The 18806-nt window shown below is 39.6% G+C and overlaps 1 protein-coding gene across 1 annotated transcript in view; it reads right to left on the reverse strand.

The window, feature by feature from the left end:
- The window catches only part of FNDC3A (fibronectin type III domain containing 3A), a 121768-nt gene that overhangs the window by 3399 nt on the left and 99563 nt on the right, over positions 1–18806 (reverse strand). The window contains exons 15-24 of the mRNA XM_010583379.1: positions 14286–14424; positions 12545–12613; positions 11094–11212; positions 8984–9089; positions 8717–8892; positions 7507–7620; positions 4586–4735; positions 4219–4502; positions 2038–2247; positions 457–623 (exon numbers count right to left, since the gene is read on the reverse strand). Of these exons, the coding sequence (XP_010581681.1) occupies positions 457–623; positions 2038–2247; positions 4219–4502; positions 4586–4735; positions 7507–7620; positions 8717–8892; positions 8984–9089; positions 11094–11212; positions 12545–12613; positions 14286–14424 (1534 nt within the window). The remainder of the gene's footprint in view (positions 1–456; positions 624–2037; positions 2248–4218; positions 4503–4585; positions 4736–7506; positions 7621–8716; positions 8893–8983; positions 9090–11093; positions 11213–12544; positions 12614–14285; positions 14425–18806) is intronic.

Raw genomic sequence — 18806 nt, forward strand, 5'->3', positions numbered from 1 at the left:
AAACGTATTCTTCCTACAGTGTTTTCTGGAACAACAACTAATGATTCACATACGTTTCCATTGCTAGTTTAGGTATCATCCAAGAGAAAGCAAATAAAATTTGGTGACTGCAAGTGTGTATCGTATGCAAAAAAAAAAAAAAAAGCTGCTATTCTTAAAATTATTCTAACCATACTAGGAAGAATTTTCACCTCAAATTACTGTAACAGCCTGGTCACTCTCTCCTGGTAAGCACGGATTCCAAGTACAAACGTTCTTATGTCAAAGAATGCATAAACTCCAAGTCTCTCATTTTTGGAGCGAATATTTTAGGCAATTACATGAAAAGAGCATTCCCTTACTATGCCTACCTGCACTTGGAAAAGGGCTTAGCATTTTAAATGTCCCAAATACAACACAACACCAAAACCAACTTGCCATCGCCCCACCCCCCAAATGAAAAAAGAACACCTTTACCTTTCAAGGCAGCTGGAACAGATTTGGGAGTAGTGAAAACATATTCTTGAGAAAGGGGACCTTCACCAGCTTCATTACATGCCTGGATACAAAATTTGTATGAAGTTGACTCACTGAGTCTCTGTACTTTGTATGTATGACATGGTCCCCTGTATAAGGATACAAACCTGAAAATTGAAAGAGTAGCTTATTGTAAACACAGAAAAAAGATTTCTGAAGTAGCTACAGTATTGTCTTGAAATCTATTCCCTTAATTTCCCGGAATCTAATGAGAAGCCCAGAAGTATTTATTTCAGAGTTAAACAGTGTTCTGGCATTACTGTAAAACAATAAGCTCTTTTTCCAGGGCCAAGTTTTTATTTCGCATGTCTTTGAAATAAGAGTCTCCTTTAAACAAAGAGTACTACAGATTGTCTCTTGGCAAAAACGACCCTAAGCATTTTCAGAAACCCTTCTGCGCTTGAAACAATGGGAAAGGATAACAGTCCTCTCTCTCAATGAGATGCATACACTGCTTTTTTTTTGGCCATCTACCCTCCCAACATCTTCAGCTTTTCAAAATTAGGTAACTAGACTTTAGCTTTTTGCTCCTTAGCAACTCTCCCTCACTACACCTAAGAAAGGGTCACGGATCCAGCTGCTCTTCTCCATCGTTGTCAGAGACGGGCGACTGATGAAGCTCACTCAGATCCGCACGGGAGGCCAGAGTCGCACTTGTAGTGCACACCAAGTCCCATTCTGAGAGCTTTGTAGACTGGCCGCTCTCCTTGATGTTGTAATTCTCACATAGACTGATCTTGGCAGTCCTCATCTGATTTTCAATTTTGGTATCCCCAGGACACAGCATAAGCTTCTCTCTTTCTGCAGGGGTTATCATCTACTTTGACTTTTTCTTTTTTTTTTAATTTAAAACAGATGGCACCTGCACATGACCTAGTCTTTGGTAATGGCAATGAATTTCTTTCCAGTTAAGAGTCTTAATTTCTTTTCCTCTTACAGCAGAGCAATTTCACCTAGCAGATCTATTTTGTCTCACTGTCAAGCTAAAGCTACTCAAGAGATTCAGACACAGTACACAGCGCAGCAGTACTGTTCATTTTACCATTTAGGCAAGGGTACTTGCTGTACCATCTCAGCTTACATTCCAATTTAACGTGAGAGAAGGGATCCCTTGAAATAATAATTTGTACTATACGAGTTTATTTTCCACTAAAAGTAATTGCAGAGAGTAAAGACAACAGAGAGTAAAGAATTCACCCCTTCCAATATATAAAATCCACAAGACTCATTACACTTGATACTTTGACAAAGTATTTAACCAAACATGAGAGAGAAAAGTGTGCCGGTACAAAACATTTCATTAAACTCTTCATATTGAACTGTAAATAAAAAACTATGAAGTTTTTAATCTGGTACTTCCCAGCACAGAACACTAGAGCCCTTCTTGCCTTGCCAGACGAGACGACCTCCTATGTCTGTTGTAAATTCAGCAAAGCATACGGAATTTTGCCCTTCGCTGCCATCTCCCAAGCATCGGACAACAGAGATACAGGGCAAATTAAAGCCAACGCCAAAACCAACCTTCCGTTCTTATCCTCCATTTGAAGGTGGTACTGAATGGAGTCAGTTAATGCTTTTGCAGTGCCCTCTCCCCACTTCAGCTTGAGGGTCTGAGAACTGTATGCAGCACATTCCAGGCGAGGTGGGTCCGGGGGGAGAGGCTTTGTTTTCAGTTTTATGGTGTGGCTGAAAGGACCTGCTCCGAGACTGTTTAGGGCTTGAATTCGTACTCTAGTATTTGAAAAAAGAGAGAATAAATTAACTTGGGATTAGATTCTAAAAAATAACTGGTCATTTCCACCATTCACATTCAAGAGACAATAACGGGACCAAATAGATGGTATTTTCTACAGTGAAGACTTGTATCAATATTATGCTTTGATAGACTGTCATGAATATTTAACATGCAGGAGTGTCACTTTCCTTGCCACATTTTAAGGAGCTGGACTGATTAAAAATAAAAATATGTTAGCACATTTGCATCATTCACTTTAGTGACAAGATGCAAAAGCTCTATCAGCTACTTCAAGAGTGGTCCATCTTCCTGACCCACAGGCCTTGTACCAAAATTTCTGATAGCCACACTGGAGAGATGAGAAAAGGTAAAACCACCCTACCCTCAAAAGAGGTAAATCCATATCTTTGCCTATTATATCAGGAAAAGTTTTACAGGCTTTTTGGAACTGATTTGATTCATGTGAAAATGAAGTGATGGTGCCCAGCCACCTCTCTTGCTGTTTTCACTGGTAACACATCTCTGCGTGCCTGAAAACAAAAGGATCCCGGGTCTGCTTGGAAGGGAGAGGGGAAAACCAGAAGAAGTCAAAGGACACACGGCTGAGGGGTCTGTAGAACTCAAAATTCATGGATAATTTTTTTTTTTTGGATATTCCATGAAAAACAATGCTGGCATTAATTTTACAAGTAAGAATTAAAAGAAGTAGCCAAGAAATTTATTTCTAAACAGGAAAAAGCAGAGAACAGGAGAAATCTGAGGCTCTTTGCAAATCTCACAGGTAGCCATAGATAGCAAAGTGTGTCTAATCTCATTTTGCAGACCAACATTTGGTTGTCTAAAATAGTGTCTAGGTAACTGGAAAAAAGTAATCACAATAATTAAATTCCAAAACAATCAACCACACAATTTCAAAATATTGAAGCACAAATGTGTGTGCAGGCTTATAAATAAATATTTCTCCTTCACTATAGTAATATTTAACATTATGCTAATTTATTATAGCACAGAACTAAGGTTAATACATGCCATTTTTTATTTGCACAAAGAATTGACAGTGCATTCTACAAAAGCACTTTTGTGGGTGGAAGTACAGAAGTATCTCTGCAATAGAAGCTTCTCTTCTTCAGTCTGTTGACACAGAGAGCAATGGCTCTTCAAACTGCCAGCATTATTGTTAAATACTTATAAGGCACACAGAAACAAAGTAGTCTCACATAGAGCATTAAAAAAAGTAAAACCAAATCTAGATGATATCCTAACTATACTGAAACCAGTGTGGGTTTAAGTTCTGACTTCAGTGGGACTGACATTCTCCTTTAACACTGAGGACGTGTTTTTGTAACAGGAATGTAGAGTGCCTCCAGGCAGAATTATTGATTTTTACATTTATATTCTTCAGTAACTCATAGGCAAAACATAAGGGATGATTTTAGCAACTAAAATTCTTCAAAAGAGGTTTAAAATTGATTGATAGATTTTCAAATTGATATTCTTCATGCTGCCACCCAAATACTTGCTATTTCTGCAGAAAAGGCACTGCAAGTTGTGATGAGCTGTCATTAGATCAGACAGTCCAGTCAATAAAGACTGGACATGGTCCTTCCTCGGATGGATTTTATCTTGTCAAACAGATTAGAGGCCATCTATCTATGAAGCAACCAGTCCAAAAACCAGTTATGAATCTGAATCTGTAATCTGAATTCGGTTAAACTGACACATTAACCAGACAGATACAACAATACCACGATAAACAAACTAAGATAAATTGTTCTTGAAAGAAAATAAACAGCACAGCTCATCTATTTGTGATGATCATTACTACAAAGCTTCCTTTTGCTCCATGGCTATGTACTAATGCTTCTCTGAAAGTAATGCAGAGAATAAAAAACATACAAGGAAACAAACAAATAAATCTGCTCTTGTGGAAGAAACAGCAGGCTGTCAAATAGCTGTGCACGGCATACCTGTAGGTAGTATCTGGCTGTAAGCCATCTATAAAATAGGTCAGAACCTTCCCAACAGTTATTGGTTGCTTTTCTCCAAAATCTATGCTGTAGCCAAGGATTTCAGATCCATGGTCACAAGGCTTTTCCCAGCTTATAGCAAGGCATGTGGAAGGAGAATAGTGTGGACTTTCGACTTCATCTTCACTTAGTCCCCGAAGACAAGTCACAACTGCAGGTACAGAGGCTGGAGTCATACATGCCACTACGTCACTGAAAGGGCCCGCGCCTGCGACATTCACTGCCTGCAAATGCAAAGCAGACACGGTTTTATGGCAGGGTCAATTCCTGTTTGCAGATTTCACTAACAAGAGTTTTACGTCTTTACCTGAACCCTGCAGTAGTATATAGAGGCAGGCAAAAGCCCTTTCATTTCACAGTTGAGCCCAGGCCCGCAATAGGAGATCTGCATGCATCCTTCCACACCGCCCCACTCCAGTCGATACTCCGTGACATCAGCTCCGTTACTCACTGGAACCTTTAAAATGGATATAAATAGAAGTTAAATCAAGCAAACTCACCACATCTATATTGGCTTTTTTCACAGGAATGCTACCCTCCCATTTCTTTGCTGACTTTTAATTTAGTACAACACAAAATCAGAATGCATTACTGGCCTTGGGTCACCTCTACTTTAAAAACAGTATTTACTCTTGCAGAGACTACTCTATACAAAGTAATTGTGATTTCAGTTGCTTAAATACAGAGACCATTCAGCATACGGCATTTGGCTTAGGAGTCTGAACAGTCAATGGCAAGAGATGGTCTTCCTGAGAGGGTGATTTAGGGTACCAGAGTTTTCCCTGGCTGGGCCTATAGTGCAGGGATGACAATACGCAAAAGCACACTGGTGCCTAGTGTCTTCATCTTACAGATTAAAGGACTCCTCCTTTGGAGCACATCATGGCTCTTGTGCATGGAAACTAGGCTGCAAGCATAGTGGGAAACAGAAAATTGTGTGCTCTGCCTTTTCCCAAAGTAAGAGCTGTGAAGCAACTGGGAGAGACACCTAAGCAACACCACAGACCTGGACTGAAATGCCTGCTCGAGTAGCCTGTTTTTCTTCACTACCTGCTCTAGGAATCCAAACTTAGCCTCCCAGTTTTGGGAGTTGAATGGTTTAATACTCCTTAGAAATAATAATTTGAAGTACAGTTAAAATCATATGTACCAGTGCCAGACTAAAATATGAGACCATGGAAAGATATCAGAAATTAAGTAATAAAAGAAAAAGCCAACCAAAAAAGCCAACACCCCCCTCCCCCCATCAAAAAATTTCTTAGATCACAAAGGAAGCAGAAGAAAAATGTTGCTGCTGTTTTGGATTAAATATTCCAAGATGCAGATAATAATTGCTCCAAAGCATGTTTTTTTCTTTACCCTTCTCTTGAGAGAAAAGTATTTGCTACTTTCAGCATTAGGCTATGTGAAGACAAGTGACTGAATACAAAGAGCATTTCAAAGGATAACATTTGATGCTCCTGAGCTGTGACTGACAAGGACTCCCCTTCCCTTCTCTCATTTACAATGAGATGTGTTTGGGGAGAGAATAACGCAGCTGTGGATGGCTGTGCAACTGTCAGTGAAGACGGAGTAATTTCTCAATGTTACCACTGTTGCTGCTGTAGATCTAATGCAGTTCACCTTAACAGAAGTAGGGGAGTCCAAGCCAAGGATGACAACAGGGATGACAACAAATTGGGGGGAAGCATCTGATATGCTGAAGGGTATGGCTACCAGAGGAATTTCAACAAGCAGGATCTGATACAAACTTCAAGACGTTCAACCGAGACAAAGGCAAACACAAAGTCCTGGACCTGGGATAGAAGAGTACAGGCTGAGGAGCAACTTTATCAAAAAAGAACCTGTGTGTCCTGGTGAGAAAGTTGAACGTGAGTCAGCAATGTGTGTCTGATGAAGGCGAACTACAGACGGGCTGTATTAGCAAAAGAGCAGCAAGAAGGCTAAAAGGAGTAATAAGTCCCCCCTACTCAGCACTTGTGAGGTGTCATCTCCAGTACCATGTCCTGTCTCAGGCTCCCCAATTCAAGATAGACATTGACATAATGGAGTAATCCCAGTGCAGGGCCGTGAAGGGGGAGTGCAACACGCAACAAAAAGGTAAGGCTTATTTGATATTAAGATGATAAGGTGAAGGGGAGATCTTACTGCTGCCTTAAATTACTGGGAGGATACAAAGATGATGATGATGTCAAATTCTTCTTGGAGGTGGCACAGTGGCAAGACAAGAGACAATAGTCATGACTTGCACTAAAGGTTGTTTTGACTAGACATAAAGGAAAAAAAAATTCTACAGTGTGAGAGAGTTTGCCCAGAGACAGCTTTACCAGGCTGCAGAATCTTCATCCTTGGAGAGAAGTAAAATTTGACTGGACAAGGATCTGAGAAACCTGACCTAAATTTGAACTTAGCTCTGCTTTGAACGGAAGGCTGACCTAAATGACATCTAGAGGTCCACTTGTACCTTAATTACTCCGTGATTCTATAAAGCGGACGTATAACATTGGTCAAATTAATCCTACCTGAACACTGTAAGAGATCTCTTCAAAAAGCCTTGTCTTGTAGACATTTAAAGAGAGCTCCTCTGACATACCCAGTAGGAAGCATGAACTCTACCTTCCAGGTAAATAAAATAGTTTAATCTTATTTTCTGTACAGTTCTGTAGCTCAGATACTTCAATCCATCTCAAGTCACTGAAAAGCTGTGTTTAAGCAGTATTCCCAGATAGAATCTTCCTTTTTACAAGCTTAATTTTTATCTATTGCATTTTTTTTAATCGGATATCTAAATACTACATGTTTATAGGAAGTCTGTGAGGCTTTTGCTACATTATTACTGATCTAATTATATAAATTAAATCAGCTTATAAAACCAGCAAATGCACAGTAATCTATTGCATTATGTGAATATAATCGCTCTGAGGAAAGATAACTACATTAAAGAAGAATTTTAAGAACAGCCTGCATCACTCAGAAATGCAGGGCAGCAGTTGTGGCAAAACTCTTTAACAAAAGAGCAAAGTAAGATCTCAAGTACCTGCAGGCTGCCAACTTACAGCTGTGACGTGATGTTATGATGAATGACTTGAAGGTTTTACCTACCAAGTATTGCATAATCAGGTAAGTATGTTTAAAAATGTGATTAAAATAGAGTCTTAAGCTTTTAAAGTTGAACTTAAAAATGTAGAGGACAATCATGTCAAGATAGGCGTAACATGGCGTTCTTACCTCCCATGACACCTGAGCACATGCAGCAGATCTGCATGTCACTTGAGGGGGCTTGCACTGGTCTGGTGGTCCAGGTGCTGTAGTTATTTCACATTTTTCCGAGTAAGGTCCAAACTATTAAAAAGGGAGTTGATACAACTAAATTGTAGAAATAAAATGACTACTTTTTAAATAACAGTTTACCGTATTAGGGACACATAATAGGAGCCTGAAACTTTGTATTACTTGCTTATAAAATAAATCTTTGTGGACTGTGGATTCAGGATTTATTTCAGTATCTAACTATTCTCCAGAATAGCTGCAAGACTACTCTTCTCTACAGCAAATGCAATCAGAATAAAATTGACACTTCAAACTCTCAGGCAAAACAGGAAAGCGCTATCCAAATCCTTATTTTGAAGTTACACGATGGCTGCACTGTAACATAACACAATTTGTAACTGCCTATTTATACCTATCTAAAAGAAATAAAGGATTCAAAAAATGCTTGAGTTATAAATGCCTCTTTGTGGGTGGGGTGGGATAAAAAGTTAGGTCAGTGCTTTAAAGCCTTAAGCTGCAGACCTCTCCACAAAGAGTGTCAACTGATCCTGACAGTTTTTATGAAGAGAACTTTATTGAACAAATGCAAGCAGCCCTGACTCTCTATCTTTAAATCAGGACTTTGGATACATAATTTAATAAAGCTTGTTCTACAGCAACAATTGATTTAAACACATTTAATAGTCCAAATAGAGAAAACATCCTTGTATCTGATAGAACATGTACTCAGAAGTTAAACTAAATATATTAAAAAAAGAGAGTCAGGAAATTGTTATGTTCTAAAACACCAACAGCTGTAAAAATAAAGGTCAATCAATTTACAAAGCTGTATAGAGAAAATAATTTACTACCTTACTTCACATGAGAATATTAAAGTTGCAACAATGCTTAGACAAAGTACTTAGCATTTCCTAACCCTTTGCCAATACTATTATTCAGATATAAGACATAATTAGCTATTTTCTCCTCCCTTCATCTAAAATCCCCTTTATTATAAACTGATGTTTAACTGTCTGTTCCCACACAACAATAAGCTATGTGAATCAAATGACCCTAAATTAGGAAATACTAATTTTAAAATGACTGTGAAAAGCTTCTTTTAAAAGAGAAGATTCTTAATAGTGATTGCAGTCTCTGGAACTAATTTCATTTCAGACCGCCTCCTTACCCCAGCCTTGTTAGCTGCTCGCAGTCTGAAGTTGTACATCCTCCCTGGAAGAAGGCTGCCTACTGTGCATTCAACATCAGAGCCTTGGTAAACATCTCTGTGTTCATCGGTTTCTGTCTGAAACATTTCCAGACCGTAACAGGTAATGGGTGAACCACCATCTACCTGAGGTGGCCCTAAAAATAAGAAAGAAAGAAAAGCTTATTTAATTTTAACGCATAAGACATTTGGCTCTCTTATGCTTACTAATAGTTGTAATTGAATTACCCCAGCGCAGCTGAATTTCTCTTGCTCTCGGTCTACCCTGTAGCCTTGGAGGCTGGCATGGACCAGGAACCACTGCCGGAGTCTGCACCAGTAAAGAGTCAGATGCCTACAAAGGAAAGATAGATTAATGAAGTCGTCTAGGCCAAAACAAGCACTATCAATTATGCTGCAAGTAAAGGCAAATACTTGAGTCAGAAACAGGATCTTCCATTTTTTGAACTACATCTTCAAATATATGAAAACGCTTAAGTGATCTGGTATGTATTTCTCATAGTACCTATATAAAACGTCCTACAGCAATCACACAATATGCAAAATTAACTTTTGCTTTTGTGTTTTGATACACATGCAAGGGGTAGAATTAAAAACAGTGGTTAATTATCAGTACAAACCTAGTACAGATGCTTGAAATATGACTTGTTCAATGTAAGTTCATTCTCTTTTCCATCAAACTGCAGTTTAATAATTTCTGAAACCTTACTCTAAGGGTTTTATACTTTCTGTGCAAGAACCTCTGAGAAAGCAAAAGTGGGCAGAAATGTCAATCAGAAGAGATTTTTAAAAAATTGAGATTTCAACTTTTTCATTGCTTAGTAACATTTAATGTGCAACAAACTTCCACCTCTGATTTGAAGTGCGTGCAAAAATACATAGCATAACAACACGCAGCAGATGGCATTGACTGTTCTGGATGCAGACAGAAATGAGTCAGAGACAACGCGGGGTTATTAGCTTCAGTGTGATACAGAACAAATGGAAAGTTGGTAAGCCTTTTAGTTTACAAAAGAGATGCATCTTAGAGTCTCATTTCACAACTGCTTTCTACGTATATTCCAGAAAGAGTGCATTGGAAGCTCTGCTGCTTTTCAGTTCCTTTGAAATGTATGTTGTGCTGAACAACTGATGCTACTTAAAAAGCAGAATGTTTCTCAGGAGGCATATGTCCATGACAAGCTACAGAAAAGTTTAATTAGGTCTCTCTTTACTATTCTTCTGTTGATTTCTGACACCTTCAGAAAGTATCAGAACTTTCTGAAAGTTATTTTCTCTTTGGTACTCAAATGATATTTATCCTGAACTAATGGGGTTGGGCTGTGGGGAAGGAGGTTGGCAGAGTGAAAGTCTCCAGACATAGATGCACTCGTGGTTAGGTGACTGGGAAGGATGCTGCCTTCCGCCTTCCCCGGTACAGCAGCAAGCTGAGCTGTGGAGAGAGGGAAAGCACCGTGGCTGAGCCAGCGCTGCAGGAGACCAGATTTATTCTTGCGAGAAGGTGGCTGTGGGCAAGGCTATCATTGCAGGAGGCTTCTACGTGGAGGAAGAACACGTGCATTTCATATAGTAAAGGGGGGCTGGGGAAGAAACGGCAAACACCAAGAATGCAAGGCTTTAAGATTTTTCAGGAGATCAGCTTGACAGTGAAGCCCTGCTGGAAGTCTCCAGAGAGCCAGGGCTGGCTTTGATAGACTCGCTGCTAGGAAGAAGGGAGAAGAATACAGCATGATGTTTTGGCACTGGAGGCTGAACTACACCACATATGGGACAGTACAAGCGTGTGTGTATGTAATGTGTATAGATGAGGGAGCATAGTATGGCACACCAAATTGTGTGGGAATACTGAAAAATAGGGCAACGTAAACATTTTGATTGTGGCTGAGACAGCATAGGAAGATACCAGGGAGCACAACCCTGTAAAGCCCGAGGAAATACTCTGTCCTCCCCTGCCTACTGGGCTGACTTGGCTGCTCACAGACAAGGTACTCCACTGACCACGCGGAAAACATTAAATTTACACTGCTGTCTTGGGTTAGGCCTTAAGAAATGACATTATATCAACGTTTCACAAAGGAAAAGACATAGTATCTGTTTCTGTAAATAAGAAAAATCACTTTAAACAAAATATAGTATCAGAAAAGAATATTCACATTTATTTCTTTAAGAAACGGGCAGAGACTTGAAACACTGTGCATCAATACTGGAACTTTTTTGAGGTACTAATTGTGGGTATTTTCTTAGGCACTTCTGTACAGTATTTACTTATTAACTACTGGACCAGATTTTACTTAAAGACAGAGAAATTTTGTTTAATAAAAATATTAGCTCATATTACCATGCTTTGTCCTCCTTCCCCAACGCAATATACACGTAAGCGATAGGAACAGCCAGGATTTAGTCGGTCACACACATGTTCCCTAGCAGCTCCGCTGTATATTGTGTCCCATTTGTTTCCTGAAAGGTTAGGAATAAGTGTGCAATGAACCAAGGTGTAATTTGCCACACTTCAGTACCAGTCACAGCAGGTATCCTAGCTTCACTAAGTGTGTGCCTGATGTTTATCAAAAAATTTAAGGCTTGCCTTGAGTTTCCTAGAAAAAGATCCAGTCATTTCATAAAGATAGTTTCCTAGGTAAATTTGTGTACATCTGCTGAAGTGAAATATTTTCCTTATTTGGTATTCACATTAACTCGGAGAGAATCTACTTTTAATGAAAGTAGATTAGTAGTAGTTACTACTGGGCCAGCAAGTACATTCAAACATGATAACCAAATAAATAGAAAGATATTGAAAAGCAAAATTTTCCATGGAAAAGAAACTTTCAACTACCACATTCATTTTGCAGACTGTAACTACAGTTTACAATTGATAAAGCTTGTTCCTGTATTCCTGAATGGCCCAGCACCATCTGAAATACTGATTTCATTCTTCGCTATTCAGCCAGATTTTTATGTCAGAAACCCTTTAGCATTCTCTCTCTCTTTTTAAGAGATTAAGCAGGAAACCTGGGGACTTTTAATTAAATCTCCAACAACTCAATACATCACAGAATTTAGAGGACTGGGAAATGTAATGCACAGCTCACTAAATCTGCGTGAAAGGTTCAGGTAAATCATTCCAAAAGTGACTTCATGTGGACACGTGATGCAGTAAGGAAAGCGAGAGACGAAGTATCAAAAGAACCACAGCTGAGACCCCTGACAGTGCGCGCTCTTAATCTGACACAGCACTGGGGAAGTATAAACTTTCATTCTCAATGTGACTGTGTTTCTCAATTTAATAAGGTTATTTAAGAGGTCTAGATTCGTAAATAATTTAGCTGGATAGGTTTATGTCCAGTTTAGAAATATTGTTAATTTCCCTTCTGTATGAAATGACAGAAAAGCAAATAGCAGAAACAGTTATCCCAACTGCACCACTGTTCTCCTTTAAGAGTGATAAATGGAGCACTAGTTTTTCCTTCATCTGTCAGACATCCAGCAAAGCTATGTGGCCCTGTCTTCTTGCCCTAAAATATATGCAATGTGTTGTTTCATTTCCAAAACAGAATACACCTAATTAGTAAGTTAAACATAGAGCATCTCTTCCAAAGAGTTTTGTGGCATCTTCTTTCTAAGCCAGAGAAAAAGAACCTCTTGTATACAAGCACTGATATCCCTATTTTTTAAATGGCAGTCCCTTGCAATAACTTTCCCTATCATAATACACATTTTACTCTTCCCACAGGTGCACACATGTAGAAAAAAGAACACAGCTGAATGCCAACATATGCTCCCAATACTTACCATTTACGCCTTCAGACATTTCCACAACATATGTATTTATTGCTGCTCCTCCATTGTCTTTTGGCAGATCTATAAAAAACAGCAATATTCCAACTAAGCGAGGTAAATTAAATGGTTTTGTAGCATTTGGGGAGAATTTACAAAAGGTGAAATCAACAGCCGACTGGAGATGGGTGCTTATTTAGACCGATAGCATCCTAGCTAGCCATAGCATCCTAGTTCAGGACAGCTGCAAATCACTCAAATTCTCTACTATGTGAAGGTGCCAGCTCACAACCCTGCTGTACAGTCTACAGAAGAAGAGTGACAAGTGAATCAGGTGCCTGGGAGATGCCACAGCAAACGTTTCAGTTAGTCTGAAGTGCCACGGAAGGCTGCCTGATTATAGTTCCAGGGACACAGAGCCTAATGGTCCTGTAATATGGACTGCAGATAGGAAAAGATTATCATACTGATTTGCAAATAAGAATATTTCAAAATTATTTAAGGACAGCATTTCAAAAGCCTACATATTTTGGGAGAGAATAGAAGTCAGGAGTTCTACGCAGAAAACTTGATGTTTTACATTTTTAATACATCACTAGAAATTGAGTCCTCCCTGGTACAACACTCATGTAAAAGATAGGAACCTGCAGACCTATCTTTGACATACAATCCTACTACTCAAAGCTGACAGAGAACGGCACAATTAAAATAATGTGGAAACCCAGCATTTTGGACAAATATAAAGACAGCATGATATTTCAATACAGAAGGGTACTGCTGCCATAACATTACATTATGTATGCGCTGGATGAGATGGTCTTTGCTCTTAGACAAGGGTTACATATCGTGTCACACCTGCTAAGTAAACTAAAACTTCTTATTTGGCACATGGCACTTTTTTGGTTGGAAGGTAACAAATTACTCCAAATGAAAAATAAAATTATCCCATTAATTATCACTCATTTAAAAAAAATGAGCATTACTGCTCAAAATAATGACTATTAAAGGTTTTATATATAAATATTTTAGATAGGTTTTGATTTATGAAATAGGTATTTCTAATAACTTCATACATTATATATCTTCCATACAAGATCAAGCATCAGGCCCAGATGCAGCAAAGCACTGTGGAAAGATGCAAGACTGGACTTGCTGAGTACTACTTATACCCTACAAGTAGTTTTCTTACTATTAATGCAAAAGAATTAAACACACTATTAAACAGAAATAGGTAAGTTTAGTTATCTGTGACAATAAATGAAACCTTTAACTGTTTTGTCTTCTGCTAAAGTACTGCATCAGACAGTACTGTTTCACCTTCTATTTCACAGCATAAGGGTAAAAAACATCTGAGCCTAAGGAAAAGTTTCTCAAGATCCTTAGCAAATAAAAACATTTATCTATCAAAACCAAACACTTCGAAGAGATAAGTTGTTCTTCTCTCTTGATAAAAAACCCCAGAATTTTACTACTTTTTGTGCCAGAGAAACAGAACTTTTAGTACACAAATTAACACTTCTTTAAATTTTTAAATTATTCTTCCCACATGATTACACTATTATACTGCCACCCGAAATATTTTGAATCGGTATTTTTCTCTTAGTTCCATGAAAACGGATCACAATGGCTCAGTTGACTGAAGTGTTACTGAAGTAAAATCTGGTCTTCTATATGCAAAAATATATATATAAAATACATTTATATATAAGTAAAATACTGAGGACATACTCTAAACAGAGCTGGACAACAATCTTACCCCAGGTTATTTTAAAACTCTGTGCATGAATTTTTCCTTTCACTGTGGGTTTTGAAGGTGCTCCAGGCTTGTCTGGGCAAGTAATGTATTCTACTGTCTCACTTGGACTGCTTTTCCCTTCTGAGTTATAGGCAATGACCTGTATATATATAAAAAATATTATAAACAGAACAAATGCACTGGCTAGTGGTATGCTATACACTGTTAATTGTAATGTCAAATTAATTAGTATGTATGCTTAAATACATAATAAATTATCACAAGAACTAAAGCTTTTATATACCTTCATTTTACATTTTCATTAGTCCCATAGTTAGACAATCACTATACTGAAATTAAAAATCCCTGCAAATTGCCAGGAAAAAACAACCCTGCTAAAAAAACCTGAATAACTGGGATTAAGTAAGTAGCGCTCTCGTGTTACTACAGTACCTTCTTTTAAGGAAATACATTCAGAGATAAAAAAAGTATTAACAACAGTAAATGTGATATAAACTCTTCAGTCCCAAGGGAAATTACGGCAAAGGTTGTCATGAAGTTATTTACAGGCACATGAAGGACAAGAAGGTGATTAGATTTATCAAGAGTAAATTATGTTTGACCAACCTGAGTCCCTTCTATGATGAAACAACTTGCTCAATAGATGAGGGGAGAGCTGTGGACATCATCTATCCTGATTTTACTTTGACATGGTCTCCCACAACATCCATGTGGACAAGCTGGTAAGATATAGACAGAACAGATGGACCACAAGATGGGTATGGAAAACCTGAGAGAATGCCAGGCTCAAAGGGTGGTGCTTAATGGTTCGAAGGCAAATTAGCAGCTGCTCACGAGTGGATTTCCTCAGCAGTCAACGCAATGTCAGATACTATTCAATATCTTTAGAAGTGATCTTGATGACAGGAGTGAATGCATTCTCCCTGGGTTTGCATATGACACCAAACTAGGAGCAGAGAGAGATATGCCAGAAGGAAGAACCGCCATGCAGACTTTCACAGGCTGGAAGATGGCATCAACAAGAACTGTATGAGCTTTGACAAAGTCTTGCGCCTGGGACGGAATAATCCCAGCAGTTGTACAGTCTAGGGTCTGACTGGCTAGTCAGCTTTTCTTTTTTCAGCTCTGCTGAGAAGGACCTTGGGATTCTGGTGGAGAGTGAGCCAAACGAATCAGCAAAGCAACCTGGCAATAGCAAAGGCAAATCGTTTCATGGGCTGCATCAGCAATTTAGCCAGCAGAACAAGGGATGTGATTACGCCACTTCACTCAGCACTTTTTAAGCCACGCCTGGAATACTGTGTCCAGTTTTGGCCCTCCCAGTTCAAGAGAGACACTGGGAAACTGAAGAGAGTCCAGAAGAGGGCCAGCATGATGGTTAGAGGGTTGGAGAACCTGACACCGGAAGAAAGGCTGAGGAACTTGGGTTTATTCTGCTTAAGAAAAATAAGTTTCATTGGGGGGGGATCTAATCACAGCCTTACAATACCTAAAAGGTAGTTACAGAAGAGATGAAGATACTGTCTTCACAAGGATCTGTGATGACAGGACAAGACAGGGTAGGCACAAAGTCTGTTATGGAAAATTCTAGCTTAAGAACAAGCTGCCCAGAGAAGTGGTCAAATGTGCCTTGCTGGAAATACCGAAGTGTCAGCTCAACAGGGCTAGGACAGGGTTGAATTGCCTAACCTAATGCCCTGCTTTCTACACAAGTTTGACCCAGATGATCCCCAAAAGTCCCTTCCAACCTAGACTTTCTTGTGATTCCAGGAAAACAAATTGCTGCTGTTCTTTACTTTCTAGTTGTGCCAGCAGTTAGTTCACTACGTATTCCCGTTTGCTCCTAGCAAAAAGCTAAACAATCTTAAAAAAAAGGTTTTTTGGCTTTTGTATTTCTTTTAAAAATAAGCAGAATCGAAATGACAGCACTAATGTTAGTACAGATTGAGAAAAGGAAATGCGAGCTAACGTCTCTCAGACTTTAAGTCTCCCAATACAGTTTACAAGATTAACAATCATTTGGCTGCCTTTGTGCCCTTACAAATGAAGTTAAACAGGCACACTTAGCATTTACGTATTATAATGAGGTTTCCAATGGTTATAAAGCTTCTTTCAAAAGCTTTAAGGAATATTACTACTAATTAAGTCTTTCTCCTGTATAATAAAAATTAAAGACCTGATTAACACAACATTTGTTTCTCCTTTATGCCCTGTGAATGAGTGAACAGAGACTTCTGTTTACTGTTTTGTTAAGAAAAATAGGGTATAAACGTTGATTTATTTTAATGAGAAACTTAGGATGTTTAAGTTAACTATATATTCACTAGTAATTTGTATGATTAACATGTAGGATTACTTTCAAAGGAAGGCTATGATCAAGTCCTGCAAAAGCTAGTTTCAAGGTAATTAGCTGTTCTTTAGTTTAAGTTCATGTGTGGCCATAACAGTCCCAGCTTGGTACAGTTCTTGGAATACACTGTGTATTTTGAATTATTTAAATATTTAAGTAATGTAAAAAAACCCAAGTACCGTAAGATTAATCCCCATCATAACCTTTTCTGCTCAAGAAAGTATCTGCTATCATTTGAAAAGGAGTACTTATATGTTTTAGTGTTAACTCAAAACAAACCAACCAACCCTTAAACTGCTACCTTTCATATTGCAAAGAGATGCTGTTCTTCAGCAGCTCCCAAATTCTTCCTTACGAATTAGTATTTTAGGTGTATGCAAGACAACAGCTATTGACATTTTTTCCCTTGTAGACAGAGATGAGATTATTCTGACTCTGCTTCATACTGCGGGACACGCTTTTAGCTTTTCTCCAAAAATCAAGCAACTGTTCAAGAGTGACTTAGAACACAGAACAGCCTAGGTTGGAAGGGACCTGAAAGACCACCTGGTCCAACCTTTCAGGCAAAAGTGAGCCCAGATGAGATTATCTAGCACCCTGTCCAGTCGTGTCTTGAAAGCATCCAATGATGGGGACTCCACCACGTCCCTGGGGAGGTTGTCCCAGTGATTGAGTTCTCAGTGTGAAAAATTTCTTTCTTATACCAAGATGAAACCTCTCCCAGTACAACTTGCACCTATTGCCCCTTGTCCTCTCCATGTAGCTCCTGTGAAGAGAGCCCCTCTCTGGTGAGGTCCCCTGAGCCTTCTCTTCTCCAGGGAGAAAAGTCCTAATTCCTGTAGTCTTTCCTACAGGACAGGCTCTCCAGACATTTGATCCTCTTCATGGCCCTCCTTTGGACCCTCTGCAGTCTGTCTGTCTTTTTTTTGAATTGTGGGGATCAGAACTGGACGCAGTACTCCAGGTGCGGCCTGACAAGAGCTGAATACAGTGGGATGATCACATCTCTTATCTCTGCTATCAATGTCCCTGCAGATGCAGCCCAGCATCCAGTTTGCCTTTGCTGCTGCAGTGTTGCACTGCTTATAGTCAGTTTGCCCACCAGGTCCCCCAGGTCCCTTTCAGGAAGGCTGCTCCTAGCCTATAGTGGGCTCCTTGGTCATCCTGACCCAGATGCAGGACTTCGCACTTGTCTTTGTTAAACTTGACTGTTCTTGCTAGCTCATTCTTCTAGCCTGTCCAGGTCTCTCTGTAAGATGGCTCTCCCTTCTGATGTGTTCATCTCACCACTCAGTTTGGTATCACCAGCAAACTTGGTGAGGGTGCTTTCAATCCCATCGTCCGGATCATTTGTGAAGATGAACAGTGTGGGGCCCCGTATCGATCCCTAGGGGATCCTACTATCCGACAGGCTGCTGCCTGAGTAAAAACCATTGACCACCACCCTCTGAGTGTGGCCTGTTGGCCAGTTTTCTACTCATCTTGCAGACCACCCATCCAGTCTGTATCTTGCCAGTTTGTTCAGGAGAAGGCTGTGGGAAACAGTGCTGAATGCTTTGCTGAAGTCCAGGTAAATAACATCCACTGCTCTCCCCAGGCCAACTGAAAGTGTTACTTTGATGTAGAAGGTGATCAGGCTAGTCAGGCATGATCTGCCTTTGGTGTAGGCTTTTCCCAACCATCTCTTCATTTGGCTTATAATAGTTTCTGTGAGGACTCTTCCATTGCTTTCCCAGGGACTGAAGTGAGACTAACAGGCCTGGAGTTCCCTGGGTCCGCTCTTGGGCCCTTCTTGTAGACGGGTATGACATTTGCCCTCTTCCAGTTGTCAGGGATATCCCCTGATCTCCATTACTTTTCAAGTATTACAGATAGTGGCCTTGCAACAACATCAGCCACTTCTCTTAACATCATGGAGTGGATTCTGTCCTGGCCCACAGACTGATCTGGGTTGAGCCCTTGCAAGAGGCCACAGCCCAGCCCTTCCTCCACCACTGGTGGGTCAACACGTGCCTTGCCATAGCTACTTGATCCTGTGATCTGGGGTCCAGCTGTGCCAGCAGACAGAGGCAAAGAAGGTACCGAGAATCTCTGCCTTATTGGCATTATTAGTAACTTGCTTCTCTGCCTTGTTTGGCAATGGGCCTATGTAGGTCTTCCCTGTGCTTCTG

The sequence above is a fragment of the Haliaeetus leucocephalus genome, unplaced genomic scaffold (genome assembly GCF_000737465.1).
Source record: "Haliaeetus leucocephalus isolate CR32 unplaced genomic scaffold, Haliaeetus_leucocephalus-4.0 Scaffold897, whole genome shotgun sequence".
NCBI lineage: Eukaryota > Metazoa > Chordata > Aves > Accipitriformes > Accipitridae > Haliaeetus > Haliaeetus leucocephalus.